The sequence below is a fragment of the Cygnus atratus genome, chromosome 1 (assembly GCF_013377495.2).
Source record: "Cygnus atratus isolate AKBS03 ecotype Queensland, Australia chromosome 1, CAtr_DNAZoo_HiC_assembly, whole genome shotgun sequence".
Taxonomy (NCBI): Eukaryota; Metazoa; Chordata; class Aves; order Anseriformes; family Anatidae; genus Cygnus; species Cygnus atratus.
In genome coordinates this window covers 6,598,573-6,610,828 of record NC_066362.1, presented here as the reverse complement: position 1 = coordinate 6,610,828, position 12,256 = coordinate 6,598,573, and the positions used below count along the sequence as shown (strand labels likewise).

General features: G+C 41.5%; 2 protein-coding genes across 8 annotated transcripts in view; one reads left to right on the top strand and one right to left on the bottom strand.

The window, feature by feature from the left end:
* Nucleotides 1–1,348, bottom strand: part of CDC123 (cell division cycle 123) — a 36,010-nt gene extending 34,662 nt beyond the window's left edge. The window contains exon 1 of the mRNA XM_035549519.2: nt 1,092–1,348. Coding sequence (XP_035405412.1) covers nt 1,092–1,285 — 194 coding nt within the window. The 5' untranslated portion in view covers nt 1,286–1,348. The remainder of the gene's footprint in view (nt 1–1,091) is intronic.
* On the top strand, nt 1,288–11,833 carry NUDT5 (nudix hydrolase 5). Of its 7 annotated transcripts, XM_035549514.2 has the most exons (10): nt 1,295–1,388; nt 2,410–2,503; nt 3,206–3,278; nt 4,952–5,061; nt 5,321–5,410; nt 8,334–8,401; nt 9,572–9,624; nt 10,302–10,409; nt 10,942–11,037; nt 11,683–11,833. In XM_035549514.2, exons 4-10 carry the CDS (start codon nt 5,020–5,022, stop codon nt 11,823–11,825), a joined length of 600 nt encoding a protein of 199 aa, XP_035405407.2. In that variant the 5' UTR covers nt 1,295–1,388; nt 2,410–2,503; nt 3,206–3,278; nt 4,952–5,019; the 3' UTR covers nt 11,826–11,833. The 7 variants fall into 7 exon arrangements, with proteins under 7 accessions (XP_050564224.1, XP_050564225.1, XP_035405407.2 ...); XM_050708267.1 differs by lacking the exon at nt 2,410–2,503 and having other exon boundaries at nt 1,288–1,388; XM_035549515.2 differs by lacking the exon at nt 4,952–5,061 and having other exon boundaries at nt 5,302–5,410.
* Nucleotides 11,834–12,256: the final 423 nt, after the last annotated feature.

The following is a 12,256-nucleotide window of genomic DNA, read 5'->3' as shown; positions in this document are numbered from 1 at the left end:
GGAAAAAAACAAGAAAATTAGTTCAGTAATTTATTATCAGTATTACTTGCTAAAATAATAAATCGTTGTATAAGAATAATAGCTTTTAAATGGAATGTACCTCAATATCAGTATGTTTTATTCTGTAATGCTATGAAAAGACATGTTTCTTTTTCTCCCCTCCCACCCTTCCCAAAATGCAACTCTCTTTTTCCTTCCAGGGAAGTAGAGAAGAAAGAAAGAGACAAAAATCTCAGACAAAATGCACAGAAATACTCCACTTCTTCAAACCTGTAAGAAATTTAAAGACTGCATGCGGCCAGTGAGGAGAGGGGCAATGTGTTGTTCAAAACAAAGGTTTCCCTACTAAAATCCAAACCAAAATTTGCCTTTATCACTTGAATGTTCCAAAAATGTATGACTGTTGCTAAATTGACCAAAAACCTACTCTGGCTAAACACTAAAATGCATAAAGATTAAATGCTTTGATTGCCCAATGCCTGATATTACAGCTTTTTGATCCACCAGGGCACCTTTCTTGAGTTTGGCTTCCCTGAGCTGCTGGTGGGTCTCATAACCACCGGGTGACCCGCAGCGACACCTCAGCAACCACAGAAGCTGCTACTTTTTCCAAAAAATATACAGGAACATGAAGTTAGCCACTTGCTCTGGGAGCACTCAGCCCGGTTCTTTGAGCAACCAAGCGGGCACAAGGTGGGATGCAGACAGCCTGGGGTCCCACCAGAGCACAACATGGAGAACACCAGCGCCAGGCCTGCACCTCGGGCCTCCCAAAGCAGCTCCCTGGGGTGGATGTAGAAGGCTCCAGCTCGTGGGGCAGCCCCTGGAACCTCGATGGAGCCCTCTGTGCTTCCTCCCACCCAGCGATGCCCCACGCAGGCCCTTATTTCTCACCCAGCCCGACCCCAAACACCCCTCCCCGGGTCTAACCGAGCTCGTAGCCTAACCCACAGAGCCAGGACCAGCCTCGCATAAACTCCCCCAGCCTCCAAACCCACACCACCCCTCACACCACCCCACGTATCGCCCTACACACCGCCCCACACCCCCCTCACACGCCGCCCCACAGGGGCTCCCCCAACCCCACACACCTACGGATGGTGACGGTCCTGAACAGCGGGTACCACACGGAGAAGCGGCAGTGCGCTACCTGCTCCTTCTTCATCCTCCCCTCAGGCCGGCACGGCACAGCACGGCCCGACCCGTTTCGGCCCCTTTTCTCCCCAAAAAGCTCCCTTTCCGCCCGGAACCTCCCCTCCGCTCCCGGAGCCGCCCGGGCCGGCATCGGCGGCGCACCCGGGCCGGCCCCGCCTCGCCTCAGCCGCCGCCATCTCGTCAGCGCCACCCGGCCGCGGCCCCGGCTCCCGTCCTGCCGCCGGGCACAGCTCGTACGTGGGGCGTTTCTGCGGGGCCACCCGCTGGGGACGGCGTCCAGACGCCCTTTCATCCCTTTCCTTAAGTATTTCCCCGGGAGCCGCGGAATTGCCCACGGAAATGTGGGATTTTTAAGCCCTCCGGTTCTGCTCTGCCTTCGAGCCCCCCCTCGGTCCCATTCGGTGCTCTCCGTGCTCAGTTCCATATTCCCCTATTTTCTCTGATCCTTAGGATTTTAGTTCACCTTCCTCTGCCCCTCAGGGGAGGCTGGCAGCAACACACGGGTGCTGCTAACCCTCTTCTGCTTGCACAAAGCTGTCCTTCTTTTCCTTTTTTTCTTTTTTTATTCTCTTCTACGTGGCAGGAGCCGGTTATTTCTCTGTATTTTATTCACTTCTGAGTGAGTGGGTCATCCATACTGCTGAAATAAGGACAAAAATGAAATGTTTTTTCTTCCCCTTTCCTCTCCTCTCAACTTCTAATCAATTGATTTTGGTGCTCGAATCGTGTTGCTGAAATACAAATGAACTTCACTGCAACCTGGTGACAAATCGGTGAATAAAAGTGACTTCCCAAACTTCAGCAATGTGTGTTTTGAGCACGTATCTTAGCACTCTGCTGGATAAATTGTGCATAAAACACTTGCCAGTGCCCCTTTTGCACGTTCTGCGGAAGGGATCCTGTCTCTTATTTTAGTTTAATCTTGCCTTGGGACACTGTTGCTGAGCTTCTGTTAAATCTGGTTGCTGTCAGTTGGGATGTGTAGCTTGGATCAGATAATTCCCTCTGAAAAGAGGTTTAGAAAAGCTAATCCGTCTATTGTGCCTTGAAGAGGTTAACATAATGCCCTGGTAGCCTGGCTGCTCTGTAAGCTCATTCACAGGCCTCACTTGGTTTTAGATCTTAACTTTCGGGAAGGATAATGTAGAAACTGATGTCAAAAGGTTGGATATTCCCTTCGAAGGAAACCACTCAGTAAAGGAATAAGCAATGGGTGTAAAGTTATACCTTTTAGAAATGGTGTGACTTTTTCAGGTCTGAATTTGGGCCCTACATGAGGCAAATGGAACAAGCAGCACAATTTGCCGGCAATATCCTGTGATACTAACCGTGAAAGTCATCAGAGAAGGTAGAAGTGGGCCAACCTGTGTGTTTTTTTCCTAGAATTTATAGTTCAAATAGTGTTGATTCACGCTAAGAAGACTGGTAAATGTGGACATTTTGATGTATTCTTAAAGTTTTGCTGATAATTATTAAGTATTTAAATTCATGGAGTTCATGTAAGTGGAAGTCACATAATCAGGTTCCTGGCTGCTGTGCCAGCAGCTTTATGTTTTTTGACTCGATTGATCCAGCGGTAACTGTATGAGAAAGAGCCTTCCTCTCTGAGGGCTGTGAGACAATGTCTGTTCTGAAACCTAACGTGGAGCTTTACCTTGCATCTGTAGATTTAATTGTCAGTCACCACTAATGTTTATGAAATAGGAGCTGTGTTGCCTCCTTTTTCTGAGCACCCTTGACTAATGTGAGATACCAGACGTGCAGCCTTCAATTAGCCAAGTGGTATTTCAGCTTTGTAACTGCAGAAATTTTCAATTCTACACAGTCAGTTGGATTTGGAAAATATTACTTTTTTGGTAGAACTTTTTAAAATGTCACTCATATATAGAGTTATTGCACCCACTAGTGGAGAAGATCTTCAGTACAGAACCTGAGATGGATGAGTCTCATTTTCACTTATTGCACATTTTCGTGCTGTTTCAAACTGAAGCCATCTTCAATAATTTCTTGTAATTTTAGTCACAAATCATCCTTGAATCTGTCACTGCAGGAGACAGCAAATTCTGTTGAAAAGAGCTTCTGGCATGAGATGAGCTCCTAGGGTGTATTTGTAATTGATGTAGGTAAGTATTAATACTGTTATAGAAAGCATTAATAAAGTTGCATATGAGATTTTGGGAACAACTGTGGTAATCTGTTTAAGAGAGATACGCAGATGCAGTTAATGTGGAAGGGTTACGATGATCAATGGAATGGGATTTCTTTTGAGGGAGGACTAAAAGAGGAGTAGTTACTCAGCCAGTCCTAAAAAAGTTTAAGATCAACACCGTTTGCTGTCTTCTGTCTTTGATATGTATATATTGTCAATCAGAAAGCTTATAAATCTTTCCAAACATCGGAGGTGCATTTCTTGTAGCTAGCTATGTGTATTTTCTATATTTTTGAAGCTGGATACTTAGGGCGTCACACAGAGCCTAGTTTGACTGTTTCCCATGGATGACCAGGAGCCTTTTCAAACCAGTATGCTGGGCTGTGATTCTTTTGCATGAGTTTCATGGAAAGCTTAATATTGTATGTTAGACTCACAGCAAGATACTGTGACTGTTTGCCAGTCACGTCTCTTAAATCCTAAGTGAGGAGGGTTTGAGTTGGCTTAAGAACAAACGGGTAACACTAACTGAACTAATATGGGATAAACGTAAGATAAGCAAGTAAGGTCCTAGAACAGTTTTTCATAGTAGTGGTAAGGTAGGCAATAAAACTACATAATTTTAAGATGAAGCATCATTGCTTTTAGAAAGGATAATATAGTGTAATTTTAGGATTAAAAAAGGATAATATATTTTTGAAATGACAGAATTGGATTTAGTAAGTGAGGGTTCCTTTGCAAGTTTTATGTTACATAAAGACAATTTGAAACTTTGACAACCGCTATGATGTACTGCATCCAACAAGACTGTCTTAAGATTTAAGAAAGAGCCTGCCCTTTGTACTTACTGAGGAAATGGATTTATGTACATTAGTTGTAATCCTTCTGATAACCAGACATAGCTTGTACTGTCTAGTCCTCTGAACTACTTTGTGAAATTAAATACAAATCTTATATGTAAGAAAGCTGAGAGCACCCTGCTCATGTATGTTTCACAAGAGTGCTGTAGATTTTATCACAGAAGGATAAAGTAAGAATGAAAGTGCTAAAATTGGGTGTGACAGAGGTGAGCACTCACAGAAGATAGTGTTCATTGCTAGAGAATCCTTATTAAACTATAGTTGGAGTCAAGGGAAAGGTTCCTGTTGACTTCATGGAAAGATTACAACCTTAAATGAACTCTTGAGAATAACAGAGATCTCTGAGGTCTTGTCTTTCCTGGCATCTAAACTGAGTTGCTTCTTTGCGCTGTCTTTTTACTTAAAATTAATTTTCAGGGCTTCGGTACAGCAACATAATATCAAAGATGAGCTTCCTTGGAATGATAGTTTCTGTGCTGAAAGTGCTGCATACCTCAGCAGTGAGACAGCCCTGCTTTGGGCATATTCAGCTGCCTTTTGCACGGTGTTGGCCACACCATTCCTAGTAAGGGAGAGTGACGTGCTTTGATCACGCTAACTCCACGTGCCACCTAGACTTGCAACACACAGGTGACTTTTTGACCTTGGAGTTTTTTTGGGGGAAGAATTGAGCCGTTTACGTATGTATTTGTGATGTATGTAGGTTCTGGTTCTGATTCTTTCTCAATAGTGTGCAACCTTTACTCCTGAAGTCCTTCTGGTGTAAGTTTTTTTTCCACTTTGACAGTGGAGTGCTTAGACTTGTGGCAATGCTACATTGACACTTCACTGAGCAGAATGAAACAATTCTACTAAATGGATCAACTTTGTTTCTGCCTGTGCCTGACCTTTGAACGGGTAAGGAGGGTATCTTCAGCCAGCACAGCTACTCTGCAGTTGATAGGACTGTTACCAACTACGTAAGTCTGGGATTTGACCCAGACTTCCTTCGAAACCATCAGGTGGAGCTGAAAATGTGAATTGCACTTGCCATCACATGCTGTTAACTTTCTCTGGCAAGTTTGATTTGTTAATTTAGAATGCAGAAATGAACCTTTTAACTTTACTCTGAAAGCAAATATTGACTTTGTTTCATAGTAGTCTGGACTTTGCACAGGAGGGGAAAAGCCTGACATTCCTGAAAATGGCAACTGAGACATCCGCAGAAGTTCCGAAAACTGCTAGGCAATTCGTCCTTAAAGAAGAGGTATAACATGTTTGGTTTTGACACATTTTATTGCTAAATAACAACTAGCTGAGACAGATCAGAATGTTTGTGAGTGCAGAATAAGAAATGGTATAGATGCTATAGGTTTGTAAAATCTATTCAGGCAGAGCACTTCTTCCTGATGGTCAAAGGGTTTAAAGAAGGTGACGTGGATGAGGAATATGTAATTCTTTTTGCGAAACAATCATACAAATTATCAAGGAGAGGGAGAGAAATCTACAGAGTTCAGTTTTTTTAAGCTTCAGCTTTTTTTTCCTAATTTTATAGCTGTTTGTTGTATTGTCTGTTCAGGCTGTTTTCAATATTAAGAAATAATGTTGATTCCTCTCAGATACTGTAGAAATGGGTAGATTGTGAAAATGTTGTCTGTTCCTCTAAGATGAACCTCTAAGAGTTGCCTTAACATTTAGGAGTTTACCTTCTCTGATGTTTTCTGGAAGGATTTGAATTTAGATGATTGCTGTTCTAAAGGCGTTAGTAAGGAGGTAGTAAGATTTGTTAAAAACACTGTAGTTGCGCCTTACCTTTACAAAATCAGAAAATATCAGGTCTTCAGAATGGAATTCTGAGGTACTTCTGGCTGCTTTTTAGGAGCATTTTCACCTTAATTGAAACTATGAGGTTTTTTAGACCTTAGAACCTGTTTTGTTTTTGTTTTTCAGGTAATACTTGAATTTTATGCTCCTTTTTCTTCATAATACCTCTTAGGTTTTCTCCTTTGTAATATTGCGCTCTTCAGTGTCATTAGAAGTTTGTAATTAGATCTTAATATCTTCTAAGCAATTTAGCTTTTCGGTCGTTTTCTGGGCATGGTTGAGGAGAACGTTTACCACGTGTCTGCCAGTCACCCTTATATTGAAAGTGTTTTGGTCTTCAGCACCCGTGTGGCTTGATGTTGGAGAATCTTCTTTCGTGAACGTAGCTGCTGATCTTATTTTCTTCTACCTGCTTCTGGGAACCCACAGTCAGGCTGTTGTGAGCAAAAACACGTGGTATTTGCCCGTCAAAGTAATAGATCAAGCCATAAAAATTGCTCATTCTAAAACTGAGTGTGGTTAGTAGAACACGCCCTGAAAAGTGCCTTTGGGCCCTAAGTAAGGAGTTCTGCAAGGCAAGAGTTATGCTTCTAGGCCAACTTCCAAAAGGTTTTAGTTGTGCACCTGACAAGGTGGGTGACAATAACATTTTATTTTTCTTCTAGGGAAACCTGGCAGCTTTCAGTCTTCTCACCCTGTAGGCAATTAGCAGCAAGGCTTTCACCTCACTTCCATTGTACATATTTATGCTCCGTGGCCTGGAGTACTTTTTAATTACTGCTCCATGACAGTAGAGGCCAAAAGCTGTACCTAAGAATACCAGATGAAAAACAAGACACTTTGTTTGACATTGTTTGTTTTGTATGCCTAAAATCTACATTTTGTCCTTCTGTTGTCTTTCTGGAGTTCGGATAGGTCAAATCTCTTACAGACTAGTGATTTCTTTTTCCTCTAGGACTCCTGGCACCTGATCTTTTCCTGTTTTTCAGCCGTTTTCCCCTTTCTGCTTAGCAAACAATAACTTGGTGACAGTGGTAGTGATCTGCCAGTTCTGGTGAATGCTGCAACAAACTACAACCAATAGCCTAGTCCTTCGCGTTCTCTGCAGTGTTTAAAAAATTCATTAACACAAACATTTGGCTGTGTTTGTTTGTTTCTTCAACTGAAGCATATTGGTTCTTCTCCTTGGACTACCAGTGGGACATGATTTTCATCTCTTTTGGATCTTCCTGTCCTCTCATTCTGCAGTGACTTAGGAGCGAACGCAAAGCTATTTAAAATATATCTGAATGCTTCCAAGTGGAATTACTTCTTGTTCCTGAAACAGACATCATAAACTTCCTGCTGGTTTTGTGACCACAAATCCATTAGAAAGCCCTTTTGAGAGCACATAGCTCCCCTCTTGAGTTCCTGCTACCTGGAAATAAACTTCCCAAAACAAATGCCAAAACTCTCTCCATGTAAAGTATGTGTGGCCGTATTTACAACCACAGAAGTGCTACTGATATTTCAATATCAAAATAATTGTTCCGAAGGACACAGATTAAGGACTATGTGAGTTTACTCAGCTCCATTATAATTTACTGGACACCTGAGTCACTCCCAGTTTCTATTCTGCATCCAGCTGAAGCTATTTTGTGCTTCTGTACTCTGGTTTTAGTTGTGTCATAGTACACATATTTTCCCCTTTTAAAGGAATTACATAAAAGATAAGAAAATATCACAGGGAAAAAAAAATCATTTAGCTCAGAACAGACAAGCTATAATAGTGTTAATGCTGAGCACTCAGTCAGCAGCTCTCAGAAATCCTGAAAGGTCAGGTATGCATGTATGTAAAAAGGGCTCTCAGTTACAGAAGACAACGGTGACTCGAGGCCATAAATAAAGGCCAAAAAAAGTTTCAAAATAGTTGGGTTTTCAGTCGTAGCTTAGCTATTTCATGGATAGCTGTTAGGGCATGCTTTCTGAAAAATGGGCTCTGATAATCAGCAGTATAGGTAAGGTCTATGCAGACAGGTGCCCCATTTTAAGCAGAAACTTGACCCTTGCAAAGTTCTTCTCAGAAGATGAGGGGGATAGGACTTTTCACTAAATGAAATCCCACTGAATTCATTGCAGCTTGGTTATGAAAATCAAGTTAAAAGAATTTACTAAGCTTATTTTCTATTCCAATTCAAGAACGTGGCAAAATGTTTTTTTCCCTGCTTGCTACAGGAAGCCGTTAAGTGTTCCTGTGTATATTCTGATGCTGAGATTTTGTCTTAAAAGAATTTCAAATAAAGTTGTATTGTCTCTCCCCCCTAAACCCAAATATCTTTGAGATTAATCTTATAATTTATTTAACAAAGAATCATTTTTTTTTATAGGTAATTGTAGAAAGAAAATGGTTGAAGCTTGAGGAAACAACTTATACTGATCCCAATGGTAAAACCAGGTAATTTTATTTTTGCACTCTTTTCAGATTCCTATCATGTTCCCTGTTATATGGACCAGCCACAGGCTAGAGAGGATATGAGCACTACAAACCTATTATTCAACAAAGACAATGTATTTATTGTTCAATTTCTTCATAGTTCATACTGTCCAGAGGAAAAAATCCTACTCTAGCTAGCATGTGGGATCAAATTTGGCATCTAAATCTTTTAGGGTGCATTAGACCTTGGTTTACCTTGCATTTCCGCTTCCTTGTAAAGATGCTGTGCAGAAGGAAGTTCTAGTAGTCCAGAGAAGCTGTGATGATCAGCGAGTTCGTCCTTTGACTTTTCTGGTTCCTCACTAAGGGCTCCTTTTTCCCTGTTGGCGGTACAGGACCTTGCATAGTACTGACAAGTTATCGTCCTCTTGTATATTATAACACCTGCCCGATTCTTTTGTATGCTTTAGTTTTGCCACGTTTATCTAGACGTGACACAGCTTTATTCCCCCCCCCACCCCTTCACGTATTAGATTCCATAAAGTTTGCTTTCTCTAAGTGCCTCCCTGTTCATCAGCAAAGTATCCGTTTAAGAAACAGCAAAGATTGGAGCTTTTGTGAATGGATTATTATTGGTGATGGGTTTTTGGATTTTGTTCATTTCATTGCTTATATCGAGAGGAAAGTTTGGGTCTTCCTTGCCTACAGGCTTCTCTTGCTCGAGGAACTGAGCTGAGAGTTCACAATAACTTAAATTATTAATGGTATGCAAAAGCAAGATAAAAGATAGAATGCACGTAGTCTTTTTTTTTTTTTTTTTCAAAAGTAACAGAATCTGACAGGTTTAATACATAAATTGCTTTATTTTGCATTTTTCCAGGATGACTTTTATATGACTTGTGTGTTCCGTGACAATCAATTGTGTCTTTCCCTTGTTTTTAGTGACCCTAAGCAATCAGTAAGTACCTATTTTCTCTCTCCTTTAGGTAGGCAAAACAAAATTATACCTCAGACATCTTATGGAGCCAAAACAAGACAGGGGATGCCTAAGGCCAGCTGCTTTCTTATGGAGCCTCACTGAATAATGGCATATTTTGCTTTTAAATGAAAGCAAGGGTAGAAGACGACTTACAAGAAATGGATATTGTTCCTTTTAATGTATCAATTTGTTCTTTTCTCTGTGCTGAACAGAACTTGGGAAACCGTAAAGCGTGCTGGCAGGAAAAAGGGAGTTTCAGCCGATGGTAAGATGATGTAAGACTTTGATTGTTTGTAGCTTTTGTGAAAGTTCTGATAAAGTCACAGAGCAGACTGAGAGACAGTGTGGTTCTGAATGCACAAATAGCTCTGCAGGGCTCCCAGGATACGCCAGACCACTGAGCAAGTGTGCTCTAGCGAGATCCCAGCTCGAGAGCTGAAGAATCAGGAACTGACTGGTAGGAGTGTGTTCCCAAGATGATTATATTCCCTTCCTAACAATGGGACAATTTCAATCAGGGATGCCGTGATGCAGAGCAGCTCACGGGCTGATGAACTGGGTTTGCTGTTAGGGACTAGGGATACGATACTCTTCAGGCAAAAGAGGGACACAATTCAGCCACGAAAGGAGCGTAGGTTCCATACTTTGGCATCCAAACTGTGTGCAGGTGCGAGCACCCACCAAGCTACGGGTGGGCTGATGCTTGGTCTTCCTTGGTACATGTCTCTAATTTGTTGGGGTATTTTGAAGAACCCATTTTGGGCTTTTACCTCTCATCATGCATGGTATAAAGTAGTTCAGGATCACGGAGCAGACATCTAAATGTTTGTCATTTTAATGCACAGTGTTACAGTCCATAGGTTCTTTTTTGGGTCTAGCACTAAGTACTCACTTTGTTATTCTCAGATATTTCGTGCTTATGTTTTCTGTTGCTGCCTGTAGGTGTAGCAGTGATAGCTGTACTACAGAGAACTCTCCACTACGACTGCGTTGTCCTAGTGAAACAGTTCAGGCCTCCAATTAACGGCTACTGCTTAGAATTTCCTGCAGGTAAGTGGCTGAAAAATTAAGACGGGTCACATAAAGCTGGTAGTTAAGCGTGTCTAGATGTGCTTGGAGTTTCAGTTGTAATGAAGAAGCTCTGAGAAATCCACGGTGGTCTCTAGCTCAGTGTGCTGCTGAGAAATAAGAATATTTGGTAACGAAGAATACAAAATGAGCATCGTTCATTTTAGGAGATTAGAGACATTTTGCGCAGGAGTCTGGTAGGACAATATTGCATTTCCCTCCACTCTTCTCTTTAAGAGCCACAGCATTTGGCTTCTTTCCCTCATGAGAATATTAACGCCATCTTTTGGGAAGTTGGCATGAGGCTGGAGGTAGTCAGCTGAAGACATGGGCAGCAGCAATGATGAATCCAGGAACTGGAACCCTCCCTAATGCCTCAGTTTCTTCCTCTGTAAAATGGGGTGATGAGGATGTTTCACCTCATTTGTAAAGCTGCATTAGATCTCAGAATGGATATTGTGGGTAAGTGCGTGCTAATTTTTAAGTTGTTCTTGTGTAATTATTTATCTTGCAGGCCTCATTGAGGAAAACGAGACTGCAGAAAGTGCTGCATTGCGAGAGTTGGAGGAAGAAACGGGGTACAAGGGGGAAGTCGTTGAATGTACTCCAGGTCTGTGCTTTTTTCTTTTTCTTTCCCACCCAAAGCTAATTCTTTCTGATAGATACACCATGCTTTAAACCAAAAGGAAACACCTATCCAGAAAACTCTATGCAGATTAGCAGAGTGGTATCCCATGGCTGTGCCCGTGAGACTTTGGTCCTTGGTGAGTCGGTTGCTGAACTCCTGTTAAACAGGACTAAAGTCTGACATCTATAGGGGAAAACTTTGCTATTAAATAAGAGACTTTACTCAAAATCTGTGACTTGTTGAGCAACTTATGTATGGTTTCAAGTAAATGTCAGTACAATTAAAACTTGACTCTTGATTATTGGGTATAACTGCATGCTGGGGACAGAGAAGTAGAGACAGGTGGTAGCAAAATTAGACTTAATAGGCTTAGGAAGCTTACAGAACTGTAGTTTACAGTTTAATCTACAGTTTATGGAATGAAAAATAAACTTAAGTGCTGAAAACACATCTTATAAGGAATCTGGGAGAGATGAGTTACAGAAGCATTACTTTTCACTACTCCTCCAGCATGAACTTAACAGCAAATATATGTTCTCCTAAAGTATATTTGGATGGAAGTTTCTGTAAAATGGCAAGGTGCCTGACCTCTGCTTTTGAAAAATGAGCCTGTTCGCTTGTCTGCAGCTCTCTGCTTGGACCCAGGTTTGTCAAACAGCACAACGCACATTGTGAGCGTCACCATTAATGGAGATGAGGCTGAGAATACAAGACCTAAGCAAAAACTTGGTGAGTTTTCTACCATTTATATAGAAATTCTTAGAAGATAACAGAACTTTAATGAAACTACATCTACCACTGCATTCTTCTGTTCCCTCCCTGCTGGTTTAGACTCTCTAAATAAATCCTTCAAATCCCATGCTGTAGTCTAGTGGAGCAGAACCATGTTTGTTTGCTAAACTCATAGCTGTTAGGTGTCAGGTACTGGCATACCCAAAATGAGAAATTCAGGTGGTAAACTTCAGTGAGTGCCATAAGCACTTACGAACTTTGATTTTCCTTAGCTGTGGCTTGACCTGGAAGTAAGTATGGTGTCATTCACAGCCAGTCAGGTATAAAAACTGCTTTTTTAGTTGTGAACATTAGTATATTTCAAAACCCTTAACTTGCTTTTTCTGTTTTGTTCCTTACAGATGATGGAGGTATGTTACATACTGTGCTCCCAGTGACATTTAAGGTCAAGTGTGATCTTTCTGTGTTC

What these genes read in the sequence shown, in the direction of transcription:
- NUDT5 (XM_050708267.1), top strand. Translation starts at nt 5,020, where the DNA reads ATGGATCAACTTTGTTTCTGCCTGTGCCTGACCTTTGAACGG. An exon ending in CTGCTTAGAATTTCCTGCAG is followed by an intron (nt 10,410 to 10,941) that starts GTAAGTGGCTGA and finishes TTTATCTTGCAG; the next exon opens with GCCTCATTGAGGAAAACGAG. An exon ending in AGTCGTTGAATGTACTCCAG is followed by an intron (nt 11,038 to 11,682) that starts GTCTGTGCTTTT and finishes GCTTGTCTGCAG; the next exon opens with CTCTCTGCTTGGACCCAGGT.